Below are 27,757 nucleotides of genomic sequence, written 5' to 3'. Positions count from 1 at the left end.
ACGAAATGCTAGTATATTTTCCACTGTCCAATGAGGCCCCTCAGCGTCATCCTTTGTCACCTCTTACAAGGGGTTGTGACACATTTCCTACCGACATGTTCTCCACACTGTCCAGAGTCTCAGAGAGGAGGCTCAACATCTGTATCCCACACACTCCTTCTGCAACCCTTGCTCCTCGTTCAAGAGCAGCCCAGGACCAGCTTCCATGGAGCTCACCAAAAGAGCAAAGGTCGGAGGGTCTCCAGCCTCTCCGCACCTCTCTGGGGTCATGCATGTATTTTCATCTGCAGTCACCATGCTGGCTCAGGAGGGAAGGGACTGAGACGTCTTCCCCCAGAACCGAATAGGATTTCTCACATCCAGCAAGGTCTCAACACATGTCATCGTGCCATCCCTTAGACGGGCCACATTTAAAAGTTTTTGTCTTTTTCTTAGAAAAAAGTAGCTCCCTACTAACTTCCCAGAATTTTGCTGCAATTTGGTTCTTGGAAAAATAAAAGACACCATTTCAAAAGGGAGTCAAGTCAACACAGAGCTAAAAGGGGCTGAAGAACAATGTCATATTTGCCTATAGCCAGCCTGGCCTGTAAAAATAATAATAATAACTGCATTAGCTTTGTTCAACTAATTAATAGAAAGGAATTACAGGAGGGAAATGTAGGAGAATACAGATGAGAGAGAGGAAAAGGAAAAATCAGTGCTTATCTGAGAAGTCAGTAACACACTTCCATCAGGGTACTATTATTGTTGTTGTTGTCCTCCCACAAAATCCTAAACTAAATTAGGACTGTTCCAGCAGCGCTGAGCAGGTGCACAGCACTTGGCACAGAGCTTAACAGTCCCTTGGTTGATAATTTGTTGAATGGAGGAATAAAAAGCAACTTCTAAGTCTCTGGTCACTTATCCCCACTACAGTTTTTGAGAGGTACTTGGGGGATAGATACAGTGATAGCTGCAGCAGCGTGGGTGCTGGCGCTGGGGGCTGGGGCTGGAGGCCGGCACTGGGTGCTGGGCACCTAGAAGGAGTGTTACCCACATGCACCATGAGGCCCCTGTCAACTTCCTCATGGCAAGTCTGAAAGACAGTAGATCAGGGTGAGTAAAGCCTGTGCTCAAAGACATACCTTATACTCTACCTGATCTCTCCAAATCTCAGGCAGGCATTTGAAAGATAAAAGTGATTCGCTTTCAGAAACATCTGATGAGATGTCCTATTGTCTAGGTGCTCATAACGTACCTGGTAAGATGCTGAAAGGACGGGCAAGGAGAGCATGCTCGGCACACCCAGGACAAAGGTACACACAAGTATGGCTGCTTGGTCTTACACGCCTTCCATAGGGAGGTTCTGTGGACACCCACGCAGCCCCTCCATTTCTCAGACCCTTTCTGATTTCCCATGTCCCACCTCATCTCCTCCTCGCTCTCTCCATTCCTTTATAAAGCACATAACTTGCTATTTGTTAACTCTATAGAGGTTTATACTTCTTCATCTTGCCACATGTTATAATTTATTTCCATGCCATATTATACTGATTTCTTATTTAGGTAGTCTCTGGTTTTCTTTGCTTGTTACAGCACTGGTGATTGACAGAATAAAGATAAACACTCTTGTTGTCTCCTACTTTAATCCACCCTGAAGATAATAACAGCCATCTTCCTTAAAGACGTTTCTTTAAAAACCATACAAACTTTTGCTATGAATGTGTAGCAATGGCCTAAACCTAAATATGGTTAGAATTGTCAGTGTCCATACAGACACAGTGGGTGGTTGTTTTATTGTTGACGTGCAGGAAAAATCTATTAAATGCCACCAAATCCATTCATAATACTCACATAATGTAAATGGCACAGTGCTGAGAAATTGTGCCCAGCTGCTAGTTGAGAGTTCTTACTGGGAAATTTTCTTATACTGAAGCTAAGCACCTTGAAAAATAAATAAAGCCATAGGAAGTGAACACCTACACAAAAAGATGTTTTCCTGGACCATGCCCAGACTACTAGAATGATAGGCTGCTGAAAAGATGCCATGTGAACTCCCCAAGACCAGAAGCAAGTCACTAAGCCAAGTGCAGAGAGCTGTGCTTAATAGAAAGCAATCGCCATGTCCCAGGGCCATTTCCAAACACCGAACCCCATACTGAAAGGGTATAGGAAGAAGTTGGAGACTAGGATTAAGTGCACATCACCTCTGCTTGTGACAAGTCACGCCTCTTTCAGCTCAGTTTCCTCATCTGTGAGGTGAAGATTATCGTTTGCCTCCAGGGAAAAAACCATAGCGGATAATATGTGTGAAGAATATGAACCACAGAGTAAGCACCCAGGTGTCTTGTGGTATTTGTGGATGTTTAGCTGCTGTTGCTGCTCCTCAACTCTAGGTGTCTTCCTAAAGAGCCTCACGCCAGGGCCCTGTGCATGATGAAAAGTCATTATTATTGCGTAGGATCGGAAGCCAAACGAGCAATGGGTCAATACTTTGTGAGTGCGTGACCACAAGCAGAGCTGCTCACGCAAGCAAGGAAAGGTGTCCAGTTTAGCACCGTGCAGCCACTCAGCCAGTGTATCCCAGCCCAGAACATAGCCTGGACACTCCCAAACAAATGCTCCCAGCTAATGCTCCCTCTGGTAAGCCGACCTCCGAGCTAACCAGCCCGTTCTTACCTCAGGGCCCACCTTCTCCACAAATTCCTGTCTCCTGGTGTGTGTTAACACCACTGCCCTGTGCTTGGCACTGAGCACACTGCTCCCAGCTTCTTGCATCTCTTCCTCTCTCATTGTGACTTAGGAAACAGCCATCTGAACTAAGTGTGGCCTCTGAGTTTCCAGGCCCCCAGACCATGAAAGCATGCACCTAAACAATCACAGTGTATTCACTGCCTAGCAAGTAGTCCTAATTGCTTCCGAGTGTTAGTCTGCAGCCATTTCAAACACCTAAAGGATTTGAGGATTTTCCTTCAGAGTGTGGGTTTAATTTTAATGGCTTTGCACATTTCTAAATCTAATTACTAGGAATTTGGAAAAAGAAAACAACAATTGTGCATGGGCTTTGGGGTCTGGCTGGTTAGCGGAAGCTCCAAGCCAATTAGCTGGGGAAATCAGTTCAAGTCAAAACTAAACATGGCGAAAAGTGGGTACCTCTGGGAAAGGGCAGGGCACCCTCAAGAGCTCTCTGCTAGGAGTCGCTCTCATCCTTGCCTCCAATAATACAATCTGAGTACAGTGACCTCAGCAAGAGCCCCGTCTTCCAAATGGTTAAGAGAAAGCCTTGCTTACAGTCTTAGATCAAACAAAACAAGAACTCAGAAGGACACACCAAATGGATAAAAAGAAAAAAAAAGATTCAGGTCCTCAAAACTCACCTGGAAAACTAGCCGGAGCAAGATGACTAGATTTAGAAATTTAATCGAGCAATATTAATCTATACAAATCTAGAATCAGTGTGTTAACTTGTGTTCCTAGTTTTTAAAATGTTACTCAGTAAATGAAGGAGAAATCCCTTGAGGATAAAAGAAGTACAAACTGGATTAATTCATCCAACAGAGACTTAATGGGTGAAACAAAACATTAGTAAATTACTAGTAAAAATTATAAAAAGGGCCGGGCGGTGGTGGCGCACGCCTTTAATCCCAGCACTCGGGAGGCAGAGCCAGGCGGATCTCTGTGAGTTTGATGCCAGCCTGGTCTACAAAGCGAGCTCCAGGACAGGCACCAAAACTACATGAAGAAACCCTGTCTCGAAACAAACAAACAAACAAACAAACAAACAAACGAACAAACAAACAAAATTATAGAAAAGAATACCTAAAAGCAGTGGAATAGGTAAGTTGGATAGAGGTAAGATGAAATATGCATTATTTCTTACAAAATTACTTTAAGGGAAAACTAAATATTTAATAATATTAATTATTAATTTTTCCTTTGTATTTTCCAAGGAGTTCTGGGAAATTAACTTATTCCAGACAATGGTAAAAGAAGGAAAAGAGGAATGACTGCTAGAAAGAGAAAATGAATACAGAGAAATAGTTGAGGTCAGGTGAGATGTCTAAAGAGAGAGTGTATATTTTATTGAGTTTCCATAAAGGTTAAAATTTCTTTTCAGAAAGAGGAATACCCATAAATAAAAAATAGTGTTGTTTAGCAGCATATGCCTAAGGCAAGACCTAGCGTTTGAGAAGTAAGGGCAAGGGCTAGCCCAGGCAACACTGTCCTCAGGGCTGTGCTCAGGTTCAAGAGGTGGATGGGACAGAAGAGACAAAGGTTACCATGAGACAAAGCATACTGAGGCAGCCCCAAGGTCTCTGAACCTTCAGAGAAGCTCGCTATGGAAAGACTGAGCCAAGGCGTCACTGAGAGAAACTTCTCAGCACCTACGACTCCCTCACCTTTTCACCAGCGACTCCCAAATCACACTATTTCATTGAGACACACATCTGCTCTACATCGTTATTCAGGCACTAGAAAAAAAATGGTGACAAGAAATGAATGTCACCTTGTCTCCCCAAATTACTTCTCATACGACATCCTTAACTTCCTAAGCAGCCTATGCCTTAGCTTTGCCTCCCAGCAGTTTCTGCTGCTCTCTCCCTCTGTCCCTCCTGTCCTTCCTCCAGCAGCTCTAACTGAACCCTCCTTTGCTGTCTGGAGGGCCTAGCCATCACTAATGCTTCATCTTTTCAGCATAGAGTGGTGACCTAGTTTCTGAATGGGCATCCATGCCAATACATCTGTTGCCTTGCACTGTACACTGTGCCCCCTGGTACACACTCTCCAATACTCAGCCTCTGGAGCCCCCTTTATTCAGCCTCTACTCTGTCTACAACAGCCTAGCACCCTCTCAGGCTGGGGAATCCACAGTTTTTCTACAGGAATCAGCTCAAATTCAAGTTTCCTTCTTCTGAACCAAAGCCACTCATCTCCTCCAGGCTCCCAGGATAAACGCTCTAATTCTAGCAAATACTTGCCAGACTGTTGTGTGGCCCTTATCCCTAGGAGACACTTAATGAGTCACTAGGAGGTAAAGACTTCACCCTACTTACCCCAGCCTATCTGCCAAGTTAAATTAGACAATGTTTTAGGTCAAAAGAGAAAGTCAGACTCCCTGGATGCCCTCCCTCCCAATGCTTTACTTAATTTCTTCATTTAATAAACTTTAATTTTAATTAGTGTGCACAATGATGAGTTACATTACAACATTTTCCTACATGTGTACCATTGAACTTTGTTCATACCCAACTCCTTGTTACCCTCTCTTATCCAGCATCCTGTTGGTCCCTCTCCTTCCTTAAATAGTGTCACATGTATTTATAAACCCAGATTCCACATATATGAGAAAATACACCTAGAAAGCACACACATGCACAGCATTATTTATGAAGGCTTTGGTGAGCTATGTCTGTCCACAGCCTCTGCCTCCCAGCATACCCCCTTATCTTCACTGCAGGCATGAGTTCCAAACGTGCTCTGCTATCCCCCTTCTCGGGCATGGAGCCCTCTCCATGTCTCTGCCCTGCTGGGCCATCCTGTCTGCCTGGGATTCATCTGTTCTTTAATCCTTGGTAGCTGCTACATCATTAGGAAAGCCAATGAGACTTCTCCTTTCTGGTCTTCCAAGTGGACCTCAACGACCACACTCGTCTCTCCAGCACTGAGCTCTGTTCATGGACATTGTACGGTTGCTCCTCTAAGGGAGGACCTCCCAATGTGCCTCTTTACATGGCAAAATGGAGAAAACTTGAGTCAACTGTTTTTCTGGAGCAAGAATCAGCAAGGTTTTCCTGCAAAGGGCCAAGTAGGAAACATCTCAGGTTTTGTGGGTTACTCAGTGTCACACTCAGCTCTTGTAGAACCAAAGAACCACAGCAAATAGATCGCTGTGGTCTAGCAAAAACTTCTTCTTGCAAAAACAGATGGTAGGTTTGCTTTGGCCAGCACTCAAGTGCACTGGTCCACTTTTAGAGACTGAGTCTGAACTGCAATAGATGCAAGAATGTTAGGAATCAAAACGCCATCCCTGCTCTCAAAGCACCCCCTTATCTTGTCCCAAAGTTGTCATTAGTTGCAGCCCTAAGACATTACTTTGGAGTCAGGTCTTGTGGCAGAGGCCTATGATCTGAGATCTGGAGACTGAGGCTAGAGAATTCCAAATACTATATAAGACAGCTTGTATTCCATGGTGAGTTCAAGGCCTGTCTGGGAAACTTAGTGAGATCCTGTCTCAAAAAATTCAATAAAGGCCTGGGGATGTAGCTTAGTGAAACAGCACTTGCTTAGCATGCATGAAGTCCTGGATTCGATCCCTAGTAACACAAAAATAAATAGATAGATAGATAGATAGATAGATAGATAGATAGATAGATAGATAGATAAACAAACAAATGAAGGGATAGATGATAGACAGATAGATAAACAAACAAATGAAAGGATAGATGATAGATAGATAGATAGATAGATAGATAGATAGATAGATAGACAGATAGATAAAAATCAGAATTCCATGAAAGGTGACCAGTAGCCAGTTGTATAGCTCAACTGAATAGCACAGTGCAATGGGGCTCTGAGGCTGATCTCTGCACCAAGCCCTTGCCTCCCTAACTTCCCCTCACAGGAAATTAAATCTCAATTAGATATCCAGGTCCCTAGCTTCTCACAAAGAGAAAACATTTTCTTCTAAGAGGAACAACCACCCTAAGACTTCATGACAGGCCTCTAAAATGTACCCCATCCTCATCTGTTCCTGATACCATTAGATAAAAACAGCATTGTTCAGAGGCAACCAGCAAAAAATAATAATAACCTGTCATTTTGGCATGTTGCAGGCTACAAACTTCAGCAGAAGCAGTGAAGACCTTCTGGTGTTCAGAGTAATAGTAGAGCAGTTACAAGTAACACTCTAACCTAATCTTTTTATATTAACAATATAACTAGAAAGCAAATAGGAAAAATAAACCTAAAAAGAGGGAATTAGAGAACTGAGAGCCTCCTGAGACACAGAACATCTGCTATACACACAAGAAATGTCTGTTGATAAATGAGTAGGCAGGAAGCTAAAGACCTAGACAACCCAGTTAGCCAAAGCATACATGTTCTCCAAATTCCTTAACATGCGATTTTAAATCCATAGTATCCATGGGGGAGTTTGAACACTCCATCTGTGTGAGGCAAATGGCCATGCCAGCCTTTTTCCAGCAGACTCACCATCTTGAGTATTTGGAGTCAGGATTTGGGTGCGGAGTTCCTCCAGACTAATTCCCAGGTACCTGCAGATCTCCTCCCTGCTGTAGGGTTCAGCATGAAGGGCATCCTCTGTGACCAACAACATTTCTTGCAGACTAATCCCTAGTTTGGTTTGTACTTCTTCTAGCCGCAGGACTTTATCCCATTGCAACCCTTTGTGTTTAGCAAGGACCTGTGAGTTTAAACCAAGACAGAGGTGAAGTTTTACTTCAGAATTCAATATGTTCTGTTTTCATTAGTCACACTCAGTTTGAATTTTTTTTTTCATTCAAACTATCCAAGTCTCCCACCATTGCTTGGAAATGCATTGTGGGCTCAGATGTTTGTAATTAAATATACCTATATGACAGTCACTTAAAACACACATTGCAAATGCATGCAGGAGCATGTGTGCACACACACAACTCCTCTCTCTTGTTGTTTTTGCCTGTCACCTCTATCCCTTAGGGCAGTGGTTCTCAACCCGAGGGTCACAACTTCTTGGGAGTTGCATATCAGATATCCTACCTATCAGATATTTAAGTTACAATTCATAAAAGTAGCAAAATTCAGTTTTGAAGCAGCAATGAAATAATTTTATGATTGGGGGTCACCATAAGATGAGGAACTGTATTAAAGAGTTGCAGCATTAGGAAGGTTGAGAACCACTGCCTTAGAACTATTCTTGAATATTTTCAGTCTTTTATCTCTATTCAAGCTATCTATACTTTATAGATTAAGTCTGGAGAAAACTATTCAAATCTCATTTGACCTTTGTCCTGAGTCAGCTGCAGTCCTGACTCTTAAAATACTTAAATACTTAAAATACTTAAAATACTCTTGAAAATGGCTAATGAATTTAAGTATCTGAGTACTTAGAGTCAAGTTTCAGCTTTTAAATACAAACCTCACTGGTGACGCTATGAAAAGTTCCTTCGTTGGCTCCATGGTAGTAGTATATCTGTATATTTCTCCACCCTCAAGAAAGAGCTTGGTTTCGAGTTGCATCTTGAGGTAGCCCTACAATCTCATGGAAGGCCAGAATAAACCAAATCTTTCTAATCAGGTCTACTCATGGGAGTCCTAATCCAGAATTCATTTGTCTCATTATCCCTCCCTCAAACACTGACAGCCCTTCATAGCTGAGAAAACAGTGAAGGGTCTTCTCTCTCTGAGGTCTGAACAGTTCATTATCTGGATGTAAAGACAGCAGTTACAAAAAGAAAAAAGCCAGAGAGTAGGAGATCAGTCAATAAAATGTTTACTGACCTGCTCTTCCATTGTATTGATTTGATTTTCTTTTTTTCTCTTTATTTAAAAAATGTCTTTCATACAATATATTTTGATGTTTCCTCTCCCCAAACTCCTCCCAGATTTTTCCCAGCTTCCTATCTCCCTACCCACCCAACTTCATGCTCTCTCTTTAAAAAAAAAAAAAGAAAGAAAGAAAAACACAAAACACAAAATGAAAATCAGAACAAACAAAAAAACCAGTAAGACAAAAGCATACCAAAACAAAACAAAAACAAAATAAAACAAAAAGCCTACACAAAAAACATGGAATTTGTTTGTGTTAGCCAACTACTCCTGGTCAAGGGGTCTGTCCTTTAAAGTGGTTCATATACCAAATGAGACTGCATTGAAGAAAACTGGTTTTCCCTTTGACAGTGGGTATCAGTTGCAGATGGCTGCTTGGTTAGGGGTGGGAGCCCATGTCCACTACTCCTTTTCGGTGCTGGGACCCTGTCTACCCTGTATCTGTGCAGGTTTGTGCATGCTGCCACAGTTTCTGTGAATTCATATGTGCATCGGTCCTGTTGTGTCTGGAAAACACGGTTTCCTTTGAGTCACCCACCACCTCTGGTTCTTACAATCTTCCTGCCTCCTCTTCCACATAGATGCCAGAGCCTTGAGGGGAGGGGTTTGATGAAGACATCCCGTTTAGGACTGAGTGCTCCAAAGGTCATCACTCTGTACATTGTCCAGTTGTGGATGTCTGTGTCAGTTCCCACCTACTGCAAGAAGAAACTTCTCTGATGTGGGCTGAGTGAAGCACTGATCTATAGGTATAGGGGTATGCAATTAGGAGTCATTTTATTACTGTATTCCTTTAGCAGAGCAATAGTAGTAGGCATTTCCCTGGGCCCATGACCTATCTAGTCTCAGGTTCTTGGCACTTTTAGCAGTGTCAGGGATAGGCTCTATCTCATAGAGTGGACCTTAAATCCAGTTGTGTTTTTTTTTAAGTGGTTGGTGACTCCTGTAACACGTGTACCACTATTGCACCAGCATATCCTGCAGGCAGGTCACTGTTGTAGGCTGCAGGATTTGAAGCTGGTGATGTGATGATTTTCTCTGAGTGTTCAGTACTTCTATGCGAACTACTGAAGAGGGGTGAAGCTTCCAGCTGGGCACCAGCTCTACTTCTCCAAGTGTTCTGTGACATAAATAAGTGTGGTCTTTGCAATAGGGCCTTATGATCAGGTTGTAGAGAGAAAGCAACAGCACTGGCAAACTCGATGTTTGGGATTTCATTTTGGTCAGTGACTCAAGAAGATATAACATTCCTGGCACTGGGGGATTTATTTGGTGGTATAAGATGTCTAATTGGGGCATTGCCACTCCTATTATTTGGAGACTCATTTAAATTTCTTTTACATATGTACATAGTTTAGGAACTTCTGTGGTAGTAGGTTTCCATGTGGCTCTTCAAATGTCCTCTTAGTGTTACCACTCCCCATATCCCTTCCTTACCCTTCTCTTCTATTTAATCCTCCTATTCTAGTTTCGCCTTCCTTGGAAGAACCTCTCCTTCTCCATGGTCTCTTACCAGGTTCCTGACCTCTATGGCTATTCAGATTGTAGCACATATTTTGAAAGCTAAAAGCTAACACCCACATATGAGAGAAAATATACAATATTTGTCTGGTGGAGTCTGGGTTAACTCACTCAAGATTATTTTTTCTAGCTCAATCCATTTACCTGAAATTTTCATTTTCCTTAATAGCTGAATAATATTTATTTATTGTTAAATGTACCATATTTTCAATAACCATTCATCAGTTGATGGACATCTATGCTCTTTCTAATTTCTAGCTTTTATGAATTGAACAGCAATGACTATAGATAAGCAAGTGTCTTTGTAGTAGGATGTGGAGTCCTTTGGTTATATGCTCAAGAGTGGTGTAGCTAGATCTTGAGATAGATCTATTTTCAGCTCCCTAAGGAACTACCACACTGATTTCCACATTGCTGGACAAGTTTGCACTCCCACCAGCAATGAATACATGTTTCTTTTTCCCTACAACTTTGCCAGAATGTGATGTCATTTATTTTATTGACTTTGGCCATCCTGACTGGGATAAGATAAAATCTCAAAGTAGTTTTAATTTGCACTTCCTAGTGGCTAAGTATGTTGAACATTTCTTTAAGTGTTTCTCAGCCACTTGTGTTTCATCTTATGAGAACTCTCTGCTTAGTTCTGTACCCCATTTTTTAATTGCGTTATTTGTTTTCTGGATGCTTAGATTTTTAGTTCTGATTTTCTTCCTTTTGAACAAGATACAGGACTTACCAAAAGATGGCTGCAAGTTTTGTTAGGATGGCTCACTTCTGAAAATGTTACTAGCTGAAGTTCTCAAACTTGTTAATCATCTTAAAAACAAAACAAAACAAAAAACACCCTGACTCATATACTTAAAAGGGATGATTTTAAAGAACTGGGAACAGAGACAATACAATTGTTTTTCTGTTCAATTATTTCACAGAACAGGATATCGTTTTTTTTCTTTTTTAGTGTTTGTTCCCATTTTCTCTCCTGTGGGAGCCCATTCTCGGGTTCCTCGTGGCTTTACCCAGCAGGTCCGAATAGAGGATGATCAGGACCACGGGCCTGAGTGCAGGTGTCTGAGATGGTCTGCACTTGGCAGTGCTGGGGGAGGAGGTCTTTTGCTCCACCCCTTGGCGTCTCTATAAAAACCCTGGGCCAGAGATAGTCGGGGCCCGTTGGAATAAGTTCCAGGCCCTCTCGAGGCTATCCTTTATTTTCTATCTGTTTATCTCCGAGATATTCTCTGCAATAAATCCTTCTATCTAATATTTCCTGCTGATTGCACTCAGGAAAACTCTGGGGAACTGTGGGGGTGGTGGGTAAACGCCCCACACTCTCCATTACTCTCATCGAGTTTGTTCTTTGATAATTTTATACATGTATAAAATCCCTCCTGATCACTGCACTTCTTGGCCTCTCTAATCTCCCTCCCACTCCTATTAAAGCCCCTTCTCCCCAGAAGTCCATCTCCCATAATTATGTCTTTGTTTTTCTTTTCTGTTGTTCCGTTTTGTTTTTGTTTTTGAGACTCAGAGGTTAACTAGGATCATCTGTGTGTCCATGGCTTTGGGACTATTTACTGGAGCCTGGTGGGAGCCTCAGTGGGCACACACCTGAATGACTGCCTCACCAATGCAAACCATCAGTAGCCAATAGTCCAGCCAGGAGGACAGGGCCCTGCGATTTCCTTCTAACCTATTATTAACTGTTGATAGTCCTGCTGCAGCAATCATAGTTGATATGAGGTTATTACTTCTTGGACTGTGCCATGCCTAGAGGTAAGAATTTCACAGCCCTTTTCCTTACATTCCAGCTCTTACATTCTTTCTACTTCCGCTTCTGCAACAATCTCTAAGCCTTGGAAGTGTTGATATAAATGTCTAGTTTAGGGTGGCATATTCCACTGTCACTTATTCTCACAACCTTGAGCAACCATGATTTGATTTCATTGCAGAAAAGCTTCTCTGTTTAAGGCAGGAAATAACATTTATCTATAATTCCTTCAAATAAATTTTTAGAAGGCAGCTTGGTACCATAACAATTTAGCCAAACAACAGTAGTAAGTTCACCCCTAGGGCCTGACTTCCTCAGCCACAGATTTTTGACCAGGTTTACAGTACCGGGCATGAATTCATTCTTGTGGAGCAAGCCTCAAATACAACCAGAGACGTATTGGTTATTCCTTTAGCAGCTGTACCACTATTACTCAGTGGGCACCTCTTGCCTGATAAGTTCAAAGAGTTCATAGCTGGGTAAGACTGTGCATGCCTGTTCTCCCCCAGTAGCCTATAGAGTAACTTCCAGGACTATGAGAGCTAGGAGGCAGAAAGGAAGCCTCATGCTCAGTTCTAGATGACTGGGGTTATTTAATAACAACAAAAAAAGGAGAAGGACATGAAGTTGGGAGAGAGACAGGTTGGGGAGCACTAGGGTGAGTTAGAGGTAGATAGGAGTGGATAAATACAATCAAAATATATTGTATAAACGCATCAGATTTTCAAATACTAAATTTAAAAATAGTACTAAAAATAAGAGATGACAGTAAGTGGCACAAACAACCACTAACTACTAAGTTTAAAAAGGTAGAAAGCATTGACAAGTGCATTCCTCTGAAAGAGAGGGGAGTGAAGGAAGGGGAGAGCAAGGGGAGAAAGAGGAAGGGAAAGAATGAGGAGGACGGGAACAAAAAGCAGTTCCCTAGGATAGTTGCCATCTCCATCTTCACTTGAACCACTCATGCTGTCCTAGACACTTGGAAAAAGACTCCTGGCCCAGCGGCTTGTATGACCACTCCGAGAGGCATGCCTGCAGCCCACAGGCTACTTCCAGAGGAAGTTCCACATTGTTTTTCCCTGTATGCACAGATACTAACATGGAGAGGTGCAGTCCACTCCAGCAATATCACAGTTTTCTGTTAACCTGATGTCCATTTCACTTTCAGCTAACAGGTCTACAAAGCCAAGTTGGCACGCATTTCGATTAAAGAATAAAATCTTCCACGTGCTCACGACAACAGCTGCATCGCCTATGAGCTGCTGCATTGCTGTGAGGGAGCAAAATAGGAAAGCCACTTAAGCCCTTAGAAATTTGGCCCAGGGATCAGAAGGATGACTTGCAGATGAGAGAGGGGGTGAGATCATTTGCTCAGAGACAGAACCTGAGGGAGTTTGCCACGGCTACCTTCATGACCGGCACACTTTGCGTCTTGGAAGCAGGGGCATGAGTCAGGGTTGCAGGTCACTTCCTCACAGCTTCCCACTCAGCAGCATGGAGAAGCTTAGAGACAGCAGTTCTTCAACATCCCTTACATCCTTTTCACCACAGCGAACATGAAGGGTTCACATCAGATACCCCTTTCAGGGAGGGTCCTGAGTTCTGGTCCATGCTCTACAGACTTTAAAGCAGGTAACAATTCTTTGTCCACGGTGATGGGAAAGGTTGGGACAAACAGGTTAGGACCCTGCATTAGTTAGCTTTCTCTCTAAGGCAGGACTATGAGGAACAGGATTTGTGACACAAGTTAGCCTAAGTCTCACTAGAGAAGTACGAAGTGACACAGGAAGAGAAGCCAGTAGGAGGGACACTGGTGTGGACAGCTAAAACGGAGCCTGCTGGCCTTCAAAGACTGTTATGTATGAACCTCAGCTGCATCTTTATCTAAAGGCATGACAAATGGGTATTTACCACTAAATCACAACAATCACTCATTGGGCTGCTCTCAGAGATGACCTTCCTAGTATTTACAGGGCGTCCTGTCTACAAACTAAAGAACTAGGCACTCTTCTACATCAAGAAAACACTCTCGCTGAGAATGGCCAGAGATCTAACAAAAGGGCATAGTACTGCAAGGACATGGACCTCAAGGGCAGGGCTGTCAGAATCCACTTCTCTGGCTTCCTTACCACAAATAGTAGTACTAACTAGCCAATGGAAAAGGCATCCAGCCTTCTCAACAGGTGAATGTCCTAACCGGCTTTCTGTAGCAGTGATAAACACCATGACCAAAACCAGCTTGGGGAGGAGAGAGTTTACTTCAGCTTACAGTTTACAGCCCATCATTGAGAGAGGCCAGAACAGGAGTGCAAGATAGGAAACCAGAGGCAGGAACTGACGGAGTTCATAGAGGAACTGTGCTTACCAGCTGGCTTTCCATGACATGCTCAGCTTGCTTTCTTACATGATCCAGGACCGCCTCCCTAGGAATGGTCCCACCCTAGTGGGCTGGGCCCCTCCTATATAAATCATTAATCAACAAAATGCCCCCCAATGTGCCCAACAGCCAGTTCTGTGGAGGCAATTCCTTAAATGAGGTTCCCTTCCGCCGGCTGAGTCTGTGTCAAATTGACAACAAAATCTTCTCCACCCACAGGGGTGCTAACTCCAGTCCCAGGAGATCAATCTCACACCTCTTCTCCCCTCTGTTGGCACCTGGCATGCACATGGTACACAGATATACATGCAGGCAATACACTCATGCACATAAAATACAAATTTTAATTTAATAAAAACTTTTAAACAAACAATAGAACTATAATGTAATCAAGTCGTCCATTCCTGATCATCTACACAAAGGACTCTAACTCAACATACTGTAGAGACATTTGCACATCCATGTTTACTGCTTCACTAGTCAAAATAACTAAGAAACAAACCAAGCCAAGATCATTAGTAGAAGAATGGAGAAGGGAATGTAGTACATAAATACAATGAGCCTTTCTTCAATCAGGCAGAAAAATGAAATCACAGCATTTATAGGGAAAAGGATGGAACTAGAGAACACTTTGTTAAATAAAAAAGCCAGACACAGAAAAACAAATCATGTTTCCTCTTGTATGTAAAATAGTGACTTTAAGTGTGTGTGTGTGTGTGTGTATGTGTGTGTGTGTATGTGTGTGTGTGTTGTGTGTGTGTGTGTGTGTGTGTGTGTGTGTGTGTGTGTAAAAACCAGAAAGGGAATCATGAGAAGAGAGGAAGAACTAGCTTAGGTGGGTAATGGAATATGTGTGACATGAAAGTAGAAGAGAGGGGCTACTGAGGGGGAAGAAAAGGAACCAGCAGGAAGAGGCAGTTAGAATGGGAAGAAGAAGAAGGAAGAGGGAAGGAAGGAAGGCATGGAGAGAGGGAGGGAGGGTGAAAAGAGGGCCTACCAAAAAGAAAAGTGTGGTAGGAGAATTGTTCCTATGGCCATTCCACTATGCCAATAAAGCCACCTTGAATCAAAGGATGGAGTCAGTAACTGGCTGATTGGGATCAGCCATAGAGTTGCTGGAGGGCTGAGGAGGTCTGCTAGAGAGGGACAGGAAGAGAGAAAAGGGATTTCAGGGGCATTTTTCAGAGCTGGTGGATCAGGAAAAACATGGAGAGATGGTCAGCCAATTGACTCTCCATTGTTCCTTGGATTTATCAGGTCTTTATCTCAATGTCTGACTCCTGAGTTTATACTGGAACAATTTAGGTAATTGTTTCATCTGACATCCAACTCAGGGACTTAGATCACACCCCAGCTTCTCACTGAGGGCAAATATGCTGATTTGCAAAGACAATTTAGATTTCATGATCACACTTGGTACAATGATATATAGCAGCTTTGAATGCTTGGGACAGGGTTGAAGAATCAGGAAAGAGGACTGAGTCATTTACTAAAATTATACAAGGCCCAAAAGAAGCCTTCACTGATTTTTTTTTTTACAAAGATTGACTTCAGCTGTTAATATCATATCCAGAAGTTAAACAAATATTAATTAAATCTTTTACTTTTGAAAATGCTAATTCAGAATAAAAAGGGTGATTAGGCCTTTAAAGGCAAGATTAGCACCAACAGATGAATGGATTAGAAATACAGCTGATATTGGATCTCACACATATGATGCTACCTTGATAGAAGTAATTTGTAGAAATTTTAAGAAAAATCAAAATGTCAAATGTTTTAATTGTGGTGAAGTCATTTGAAGAGGAACTACAGGCAAGATGTTCCTAGAAATAACTTTTTTTCTAGAGATAACTCAAACAAAAGGCCCCAGTCTTCTGCAATATGCAGAAGGTATAGCAAAGGCCAGTATTGGATTCATGAATGCAGATCAACAAGGAAAAGGCAAGGTAACCCTGTGCTGTCAGGAAATACCTTAGGGGGCCTCTCACTGGCCCCAACATCAAATTTAGTTCAATCATTCCCCCGTCAGCATTGGGGAAACTCCTCCACAGAGCAATTAAAAGACAATACCTGTTCTTTAAAACCACACTGTTCTGGATGTAACCAAAGACAGAACAACTTCTATAGATACAAAAAAAAGTTCAGGAGAGACTAGAAAACAAGTATTTTGGCAAACTGCAATAAATGATCAGGGACCAAAACTAAAAATACATATAAACGGCATTGAAATGGAAGGTTTGCTAGACATAGGTGCAAATGCAACAATTTCATCAAAACCTTGGCATCCAGATTGGCCTCCTCAGGAGGTAAATGTTCAACTTCTGGGGATTGGAACTTTTATCTCAGGTAAAGAAAAAAAAAAAAAAAAGTGCAAGATGGGTCAAATGCACAGAATCAGAAGGACAGATAGGAAAATTAAAAACATATGTGACTAGCATAGCAATGAATTTATGGGGACGTGATTCATTGCAGCAATAGAAAACATAGATTGACATTCCTCTAATCTCAGAAACAAACTGTAAAATAAAGAATGCTTCTGAGGGAAATATTAAAGCATATTATCAAGAACAGTCAACAGACTGTTCAGGTTGTACATAAGCAGGGCACAACAGCTGTTGATCTTTCAAAGTTACCAACAGTCCTACCTTTAAAATGGTTAACTGACAAACCTGTCTGGGTGTAACAATGACCTTTGACATCAGAAAAATTACAGGCATTAGAACAGCTGGTACAGGAGCAGCTAAATGCTCAACATACTGATAAATTGACCAGTCCTTGGAATTCTCCTATATTTGTCATTAAAAGAAATCTGGAAAATGAAGAATGTTAACAGATTTAAGAACCATAAATAAGGTGATTCAGCCAACAGGCTCTTTACAAGGTAATGAAATTGATCAGCTATTGGTGGTAAGTGAACGAGAAGCCTCAGAATTCCATAAAAAACACCATGTTAATAGCAAATGTTTAAAGAAAGTTTTTCTATCACTTGGCCAAAGAAATTATAAGGAAATACCATACTTGTTCTTTGTATAACCAAACTCCACTAATTGCAGAAAGTAATCCAAAGGACACTCAAAGAAATAAAAATTGGAAAATGGATGTGTTTCATTTTGTGGAGTTTGAAAAAATAAAGTATGTGCACCGTTACCATAGATACAAATTCAGGATTTCAGTGCACAACTGCTTTGAGTTCTGAAAGGTCTGATTCTGTAATCACACATTTATTAAAAGTTACAGCCATTATGGGAATACCTGTACAAATTGAGACTGCCAGTGGTCTAGCATATGTCTCTAGTAAAATGAAACTGTTTTTTTTGCATATTACAATATAAAACATATTACAGGTATAATACACAATCCTACAGGACAAGCAGTTATAGAAAGATCTAATCACACTTTATATATGTTTAATAAACAGAAATGGGTAAAAAAAAAAAAGACCTCCAGAGATAGATTACACAATGCTTTGTTAACTTTACATTTTTTAAATGCTAATGAGAAAGGAATGACAGCTGTGGAGAGACATTGGATAGCAGAAAAAAAAAAAAACTACTGATTTAAATCAGCCTGTATACTACTTTAAAGATGTGTTGACCCGAGAATGGAAACCAGAATATGTGTTACATTGGGGAAGAAGTTTTGCTTTTGTTTCCACAGGAAAAGAAAAGCTATCAATACCATCAAAATTGATAAAGATTAGATTTGAACAGGAGAGACCTCTTGATTAGGAGAGGCGATAGTTCACCAAACAGTGTGGTCATTCAACATGCCAAGAAAGGAAACTGCCCAAAGTTAAGTTGGGGTAGGGTTTTGTTTTTGTCTTCCTGGGAGAATAAAAGCATTCAACTAAGGAATCTGAAGACCACTGGACAAATGAGACATCTGAAGAAGAAAGATGAATTATCCAGAGAAAATGTCCCAAGAAAAAGAGTAAATTGGCCCTAATGGTATAACACACTTCCAATAGGATGAAATCTCATAAATCTTCCCAAATGTTTGTTTCTAATGTTCTCTACAGACACATAAGGCAAATGGTCTTTTTGTAGTCCCAATTCAATTAAAAGTTAATGCTGGCTTTGGAACTAGAGCATGGCTCTCTCCTTCTCTAAACCCAAGCATGCTTGTTAAAGGAAAACCCAAAATATCTGTCTTATGTCAGAAGATCCACCTGATATGAGACAGAAGAAAAACCAAAACTAGGGACTGTTCTATTGCCACTAATCCCATAATTCTTTGGTTTTATTTTGACTCTTAAAACTTTGCTTTAAATATAATATTGTCTCAAAATTTATAAGATTAATATATATTAAATATTGATAAGCCTTCTGTCATGATATTAATGGTCATATAGAGTACTAACTAATTCTAGAAATAGGCTTAATCTAGCTTCCTGTACATGATTTCAGACTTGAGTCTGAAGCAGATAACTAGGAACTAAGTTTGTGTACCATGAATGTATTTAACGAATTGTGGTCCTTTAACCCCTCCTATATCTGCTGCAGACAACATTTAAAATGTTTAAGCTTTCTGCAGTGAACTGTGACCATTCCTAACAGTAACCTTTGAAGCCTTTTAAAGGATGTTGGGGCCCCACAATGATGAATCCACCAGGATTGTGGTAACACTCCTAAGCTGGCAAACACCACCCAAAGATCAGCTTTGGACTACAAACTGCTCAGGACAATTTCAAAGCAGTTAACTAACATGGCCCAGCCTCATAACCTACTCCAGTAAGCACTTCAGATAAGCCCTGTACTCTCCCATTATACCAAGACTGGACAACAGCTAGCTCTCCCTGAACTTGATCTTTATCTCAGTTTTTAGGGTCCCCTAAAGATGCCATTGCCCACAACAAAAAAAAAAGTAATTTTAAGAAAATGACGCCCACATTCCCAAGAGGTGGGGTAGGTGGGTTTTTTGCTACTTTGATGGATGTTTGTCATCATTTAAGGGGGTTGGCTACAAGTTGTTATTGGTCACAGTCATGGAGGAAACTAAGCAAAGGAAATTAGATTCAGGGATCTAGTTCTGAAAAGAAAAAGGGGAGATACAGAAATGATAGGATAAAAGGGTAGATTATTAAATCTACTTTCAAACTAAAAAAGCAACTACTAATCTCAAATATTTTACATTGTATGGATTTTTTATATTGATACAAATCTAAGGTTATTTTTGTTATACTGTATTATATGATTCTATTTCTTTTTTAAGGTTTTGTACCTATGCAGCTCGTTTAAAAATGTAATGTAAAATTCTAGTTCTTGAAAGCTATTTCGGATAATAAAGAAATACAACTTAGTAGTTAGTCATCTATAACAATCAAACTTAAGTATGTTTTCAAGGTCAATCAGAGACAGATTTTAAATAGACAGTCTTCAAACACTTCAGAGACCTACAGAATATGGCATTTTAATGTTTTAGTAATATAACACTTTTTATGATAATGAGACACATCCACTCCTGGCAGCACCAATTTACTTCAAAAGAGCATGGCAGGCATTGAAGAACCTTCATGTAGAGCTTGCTTTCATTTATGGCAAAGTTAGCCACTGGGCGAAAAGAGCTGCCCTTGCCTCAACTGCTGACAGTATGCTGTCCAAATCAGACAAGCAGGACACAAAAGAAGGGAACTACCAAACTTTGCCAAGACAAGTTAAAATAGTTCTTCAAAACTCCTGCTTTACAGAAAAGTCTGTCAAATATTTTAACCCTGTAGGCCAAAGATGTATGCCTCAACATTACAGAGGAACCTGGGGGTAAATGTCCAGGCAGCCAAATGTTTTTGCCATTTCTTAGTTTTGGAAGTTGCTTGCGCTATACGTCCTGTTTACTCAGGTACTATATCCTTCTTGGGTCTCTAATCGGGTTGAAGACAGATAGTTATAGTTACAGTTTTCCTTAGTGATGATGGAAAGTAAATTAGGTACAAAACTTTGTGCTCACCAAGATAGGATATATAACAGAGAATTTTCTTTGAATTTGCCAAATACTAAGGCATTATGAATGTATTTCTTTTTTTTTTAAAGATTTATCTATTTATTATGTATACAGTGTTCTGTCTGCATGTATGACTGCACGCCAGAAAAGGGTGCCAGATCTCATTACAAGTGGTTGTGAGCCACCATGTGGTTGCTGGGAATTGAACTCAGGACTTCTGGAAGAGCAGTCGGTGCTCTTAACCTCTGAGCCATCTCTCCAGCCCCATGAATGTATTTCTTACTTGATAATTGTTCTTATTGTATATAGTTTTACTATGTTAGAGTTAAAAACCTTTCCTTTTTATTTAGACAAAAAGGGGGAAATGTTGCAGGAGAATTGTTCATTCCACTGTGCCAATAAAGCCACCCTGAATCAAAGTCAGCAATTGGCTGACCAGGATCAGCCATAGAGTTGCTAAAGGACTAAGTAGTTCCGCTAGAGAGGGACAGGAAGAGAGAAGAGGGATTCTAGGGGGATTTCCAGGGCTCATGGATCAGAAAAAAACATGGAGAGAGGGTCAGCCAATTGATTCTCCACTGTTCCTTGGATTTATCAGGTCTTTATCTCAATTTCTGACTCCTGAGTTTTTATTATACTGGAAGAATTTAGGTAATCATTTCAAAAAAGCTTTCTAAAAAACTCTTTTCTCAGTTTGGTGGTAGTTTTTCTCTTATTTCTTTTTGTTGGTGGTGTTACTTTGGTTTGGGTTTTGTTCTGAAACAGGGTAGCACTGGCTGTCCTCCTGCCTCATCCCGCAAGTGTACACCACCATACCTGACTGTGGCTCTCCCTTTGTATCCGACCTCTCTGATGCTCTACAATCCAACTTCTCTTCAACCACATAGTACGTTTCTGCTACCAATGAGATATTTCTTCAAAGCCCTGCTAACAGCTTTCCACTGCTTGCAAGGCCAGCACAGCACTCGGGGCTCTGCCACTTTGCAGTTCCACTGCCCAGACCACCCCTCGTCCCTCTGCTTCTTGCCTGTAGCCTGAACTCTCTGTGCTAACAACAACACTGGAGTCCTGGCAGAGCACACTCTACTGAACACACAGAATGACTGAGATTGACCACAGTCTCGAGTATCTGGGTTTTCTGCTCAAATTCAAGGAAACTGTCAAAGCCCTGAGAACACTGTGCCAACTTCTCTGCACACTCTACCACCAGCCAAAGAACCAGTTCCACACTGACCACAGAGTGACAGGAGCTGAAGAACGTGGGGAAGTGATGGCTCTCGGCCAGACAAGGCCTCCAAAGAATCACTGCACATTTGTCTTCAAGTGTCATGAAAACTCTCTGCTTCGCTGCTGCCCATGCTGCCGCAAAGGGTTGAGGAGACGTAGACAAGCAAGGCTAGAACTCCCCCTCCCAACGTGACTTCCCATAACGCTGACTATTGGCGTCACATATTTCATCCTTCAATATAACAGACATACAATATTTCTGGAAAAGTTTAAGGCATGAAATATGTATAAAATATGAAGAATTTTGTGCCCACTAAAGATTTCTGGTCACTTTGTTAATTTAAGAACATAAAAATGTGCCTCACTTAAAAGTATCATTTACGCAAGCAATGGTTATAAATCTCTATTGAGTTTGCTTTGAATGTTTTTAATTTTAGTTCAAATGCTCTACAAGACCCTAACTTTTAATGAATCTAAATCAATTAGTTTTTGAAAGTTGATGGTGAAAAAGAATCAGAGGGAGAAAAATTGAGAGTAGAAGGTGCTGTCAATACTAAAGCAAAATGAATAAAAAAAATCACCATCACGGGTTTACTGCACTTTCCTGTAATAAGAAGGTACAGAACAAACTCAGATCACAAGAGTGTTTTAGCAAGGCAAGGGGTGAGGAAAGTGCGTGCTAGACATCGGGACTCTGGATTTCTCTCTAACGTGTCATTTTCATAACTCTCCTGGTTAGTCATTCTCCCCTACACCCAAGGCAAGTCTGTCCAGGCTAAATAAACATGTTGGTCATTTTTTTTACCTGAGAGTCTACTTCTTTATTTAATGAAACCATTTCCAAGTAAAAATGAAATTCATTCATGTGTTGCCAACAGTGGAAGAATGAATCCATACTGTAAGGCAGGCATGTTTAACAGACTCTCAGCTTATGTTCCTAAGCAAAAACAGCCCCACAGCCATGCCCTTGCGTGTGGCCTCTCATGACGAAGCATGTGGTCTCTTGTGGCGGGCTTCTCTTCACCCCTGTTCCAGAAGCTTAGACTTGGATTCTAATAGTCACAGAAATGGGAGTTAGAGAATATCCTCCACTGTGATACAATCTTTCACCTTTCTCTTTTCCACAAGGTAAAAGAGAGAAAATTCCTATAGTATTAGAAATAGCAGGGTTTTTTTGTTTTGTTTTGTTTTTGTTAACAATATCTACTACAATGTAAATGCTATATATAAGTATAGTATTGAAGAATAATGACAAAAAAAATACATATTCAGTTCAGAAGCAATCACACCTGTTCTTCACCCAGCTCTCAGCGCTGCCCCCGAATGCTCTCCAGTCTCCAATGATCCCCTTCATCATATCCGTGGGTTCTGTTTAGGTACTCTTCCCTAAAGCCTCTCCTTTCCTGTCTCATGGTTCCCTTTCTAGTGCTCTGGCTTCTCCCTACACTTCCTCCCACCTACGTACACATACTTACCATTTAGAAGCTATTATTTGCACAAGACAGAGAACATGCAGTGTGTGTCTTTGTGAGCCTGGCTTCCATCCACTTCCTTGCAAATGTGCATCTGTACCAACACATTTTCATTACTCATTCATCTGCTGAAGAGCATCTAAGTCAGTTCCATTTCCTTGTCATTGTGAGGAGAGCAGCAGTAAACACGGACATGCAGGTGTTTCACAGTGGCTACACCAGTTCACATCCACCCCACCAGCAGTGAATGAGCTTTTCTCTTTCCTCACATCCATGCAAGCACCTGCCTTTTCTTGATGATAGCCAGTCTGACTGGGGTGAGGTTAAATCACAAAGCATTTTTTATTTGAATTTTCCATGATGGCTAAGGATGCTGAATGTTTAAAAAGACATTTATTGGCCATTTGTACTTACTTGAGAACTGTCTGTTCAGTTCACTGGCCCGTTTGCTTTTTGGCAAGGGTTTTAATTTTTTTTTTTTTTTTTTTTTTTTTTAGCTCTTTATTTTAGATGTTTCTCCACTTTCTGAAGTATGGCTAGCAAAACTTTCTTCCATCCTGTAGCCTTTCTGTTCACTCTATCATTTCTTTTGCTGTGGAGAAGCATTTTAATTTCATGTAATCCCATTTGTCAATTTGAGGAAACTAATTCCTGTATTATCCGAGGTTCCATCTAGAAATTTCCTGCCTACACCTACATCCAGAAGCATTTTCCCTTATTAGTCCCAGTTCATGTTCCTTATACCTTGGTCATAAATTAAGTGAGTTGGGTCTAGAGAGATGGCTCAAAGGTTAAGAGCACATATTTTTCCTGCAGAGGACCTGAGTATGGTTCCCACCCACATCACATCAAGCAGCTCACACACACCTGTAGCTCCAGCTTGAGGGAATCCGATGCCATTTTCTGGCCTCTACAAGCACCTGCACTCACATCAACACAATCCCATACAAAGGTATACACACACACACACACACACACACACACACACACACACACATATAAAGATTTTATCTTTATTTTTTAATTATGTGGGTTGGTTAAGCACACATAAGGGCCAGGCCAGTGCCTGTGGAGGCCAGAGACATTCAACCTCCTGGAGCTTGAGTTACAGATGGTTAAGATGCTTAAAAATACCTTGTTTATTGACACTAAAGCAAGGGGAAAGTGATGCATTATTTTTGAAGCATCTTCTAAAGACCTGCCCTTCCACAGTCAACACTAAAAGTTGAGTATTCTCCAAGAAGTTCATCTGCTTAAAATTAAAACCAAGTGTGACTCAAGAAATTCTACCATTCCATCTGAAACGCATGTCATGTGTCAACCACAGTCAGCATCCCCTTTTGAATGAAACTGAAGAAGGCAGACAGGAATCCGCCATCTTCTTGAATGAAAAATGATATGAAACATGAATGACAGGAGACTTGAAAGACAAGGAAGCTCTCTTGCAGGGTAGCCATGTCCCTGAATGTTACCAATCCTGTTTGCCAAATGACATGTATTTGTGCAGGAGAAAAAACTAGGAAGTTCGTTTTTTTCTATGGAGAGGCATCTGGATTCTTTGCAATATGCAACTAGGATTAAAGATTTAATGTGTTATTTCTCGAAGTTTGAGAAGCTAGAATGAGGACAAATGATATCTCAACTCTCCTTTTTTTTTTTTTTCTTTTTCTTTTTTTTTTTTTTTTTTTTGGTTTTTTGAGACAGAGTTTCTCTGTGTAGCTTTGTGCCTTTCCTGGAACTCACTCTGTAGTCCAGGCAGGCCTCGAACTCACAGGGATCCACCTGCCTCTGCCTCCCAAGTGCTGGGATTAAAGGCATGCGCCACCACCGCCCAGCTTCAACTCTCCTTTTTAAAAGAAATTAACTTTAATTTTAAGTGGATGTTATATTACCTTCTTATATTTCCCCTTTAAAAATGGACTGTGGCTTTCAGAGTTCATAGTTGGGTAAGACTGACGATTACCTCTCTCCTGTAGCAGCGAGCTACAACAACTGTCCAAGTTCAACATGTTTGCTGGGGCAACAGTGGAATCAATGTCATGGAGTAACCAATCATTACTTTAAGTAACCTCCCATTAGCTTTAAGGCTCGCTCCATCGGATCAAACACATCCTTGACATATTTATTGGGTCCAAGAACCTGAGGCTAGACAGGTCATAGACCCTAAGAGGGAAGCTACTATTTTTCTGCTGAATAGGCATAGTATTAAACCAATTCCTAATGATGTATTATTATATCCATAAATTATTGCATTTCTTAACACACACCAGAAAATGCTTCTTTCTGCAGTAGAGGCAATTAATAGAGACCCAGGATTAGTTAAGTTGCAGAGAATAGGAGACTGCAAAATTCTCAGCATAAATAGGACATCACATCATAGTCCTTCCTCCCAATGCTCATTGGGAAAGAAGGGGTGGAAAGGCTCTAGCAGCCAGAGGCAGTGCAGGGCTACAAGGAAACAGTGTTGTCTGGACACAACAGGCAGCAGCACACATGTGAGCAGCACTCACAGCAGTTGTGACAGCATGAGCAAGACCTGTGCGAGCTCAAGACAGCCAATATCTCAGCACGGAGAGGGTGGGGTGGACATGACATCCCACCCCGAGTCAAGAAACTACTGGCAACGATAGCTGACAGGCAATGGAGAGTCCATTTTCTTTAAGTCAGATCTAAGAGTGTGGCCCCTGGTAGTTCAACCATGCTCCCCAGCGTATGACCACACATCCAAGAATAATGGGACTTGAGGGTTTAGTTGGGGTTTGTGGATTTGGAGTGCTATTGCTGTTGTTTCATTTGGGTCAGTTTGGTTTGGTTTTTCAGGCAGAGTCTTTCTATGTCACAATGGCTGGCCTGGAACTTACTATGTAGACCAGGCTGACCCTCTGCTTCCCCCAGGGCTAGGATTAAAGGTATATACCACCACACACATCATGGTTTATTTAAAAAAAAAAAAATTAAAGGAGAGGAAGGAACACAAATATGGCTGGTTAAGAGATAGAGTGGATCTGAAAGAGTTGGGGGAGGGTGGTTACTGTCAAAATATATGGCATGAAATTCTCAAAGAACTAATTGAAAGAAAGGAACTGGGCTGCTTTTAACTGAATGAAGTCTTATTTATAAGCAAATTTGGTTTTAAAATGTGTTTTATCTATATCATCTTGGAGCAATGTGTACCAAATAGTCAAATTCAGTTGCCAATTTCAATGACAAAGCACCTTTAAACACATATGGAGTTATACAATTAAATTCCAATCACATTTCAACTGCATGTGATGGCACATGCTTGTAATCCCAACACTTAGGAGATGGAGGCTGGAGGATAGCAAATTTGAGGCTATTCTAGACCAGTTCTAGGCCAGCCTAGGCTACATAGCAAGGTCTTTAGAAGACATCCTCAAAAAATAAGAGGTTCTGACCTATGGCTTCGCCAAAGCTTTGGCTATGCCGGGTGGTGGTGGTGGCACACACTTTAATCCCAACACTTGGGAGGCAGAGGCAGACAGATCTCTGTGAGTTCAAGACCAGCCTGGTCTACAGAGTGAGTTCCAGGACTGTTTCACAGAGAAACCCTGTCTCAAAAAATAAAAAAAAAATAAAAAAAGCTTTGACTACAAAAGACATGCTGCCTCTTCTAGTCTGACTTCTAGCTGTAGTCAGCTCTCTGAAGACATTCCCGAAAGGGCCAGGAACTTTCAGTAAAGCTTCCAAGACACAGCCAGCTCCTTGGATCCTTCCGGTGTCATTGGAAGAGAGCAGTCACAGCATGAACCCGTCACATGCATCACACTTGTTCCAGGTCGCTGTGGCTCTGGCAGAGGGGCTCGAATTCCGTGCTAAAACCCTGAAAATAATGTTGTATATGTTTGGAGTCTCCTTGGGAAGACAACACTTACTCATCAACCTCACGAGAAAAAAACAAATGAGTAAGCCTTCAAGGATAACACGGAAGTCTTCCACCTCCCCAGGAGGAAGTGTGGCGCAGCAGAAAGTGTCAGTGAACGAGCACTACTTCTTCCAAATGTGTGTACTGACGAGATACTGTGAAGCTTAATGTGAAAACATTTTCCTGCATAATTTTAAGTTATCTCAATCTATAAATTCCAAATTCAAAGATATCAATCTTTATTTTAAAAAAAAAAAGTTCAACCCCCAAATTTTCCATGAAGAAAAAAACAACTTTATTTTCCTAAACTGTTGTAGCTGTACCTCTCCCAACCATACAGCCTTCTAAAGTGGAGTCAGATAGAAGATTCTGAGGAGAGTTGAGGGACGCATTAATCTATGGTACTGCAATGCTAAGTCATTAGAACTTAACATAGTGTAGGACTTAATAATGTAGTTTATTTAATACTACACCCATTTAGTAGAACAATAGTAGTAGTAGATGGTCATCAATATAGAGACCTGCAACTGATCAAGGTGCAGAGAATAAGAGACTTTGGAACACTCAGCCCTGAATGGGACATCTGAATCACACCCCTCCTCCCGAGGCTTGGGGATCATTGCAGAAAAGAGGGCATAAAGATTGTAAGAGCCACAGGCAGTGGATGAACACAAGTCAACAGTGTTTTCTAGAAACAGGCATTTGTTTAACATCTGTCTCTTGGTTGACATTCTGTTTTACCTGAGAAATGAACTACACACATCTCATTAACTTTTTATGTCCATAATTGGCTGCCGTAAGCCCAGGACAAAATCTATGGAATGAAGAATTGACTACTCTGTCCCAATTATTTCTCTCTACTTGAAAATATTTTACAAGTGTAGGGATCCCTCTACACACCTAATAAATATAAGTGCTACAAATTGGAGAGGAATCTCTACTTAGCTTAGGAATAAGGAAGTCAAGGACAGCTTCTTTGAGGGTCATTTAGAAATACTTCAAAGAGGGCTAAGAAAAAACTGTCCTGGAAATGTGGGAAGTCCCCTGAG

At 41.1% G+C, this 27,757-nt stretch overlaps 1 protein-coding gene across 4 annotated transcripts in view; it reads right to left on the bottom strand.

Annotated features, from left to right (window-relative positions):
- Positions 1–27,757, bottom strand: part of Galk2 (galactokinase 2) — a 112,880-nt gene that overhangs the window by 19,170 nt on the left and 65,953 nt on the right. For all 4 annotated transcript variants that reach the window (XM_028892704.2, XM_028892703.2, XM_028892705.2 and 1 more), the window contains exon 8: positions 7,192–7,402. In XM_028892704.2, coding sequence (XP_028748537.1) covers positions 7,192–7,402 — 211 coding nt within the window. The remainder of the gene's footprint in view (positions 1–7,191; positions 7,403–27,757) is intronic.

Source organism: Peromyscus leucopus, chromosome 4 (genome assembly GCF_004664715.2).
Source record: "Peromyscus leucopus breed LL Stock chromosome 4, UCI_PerLeu_2.1, whole genome shotgun sequence".
Taxonomy (NCBI): Eukaryota; Metazoa; Chordata; class Mammalia; order Rodentia; family Cricetidae; genus Peromyscus; species Peromyscus leucopus.
This window is presented reverse-complemented; position numbering and strand designations above follow the sequence as displayed.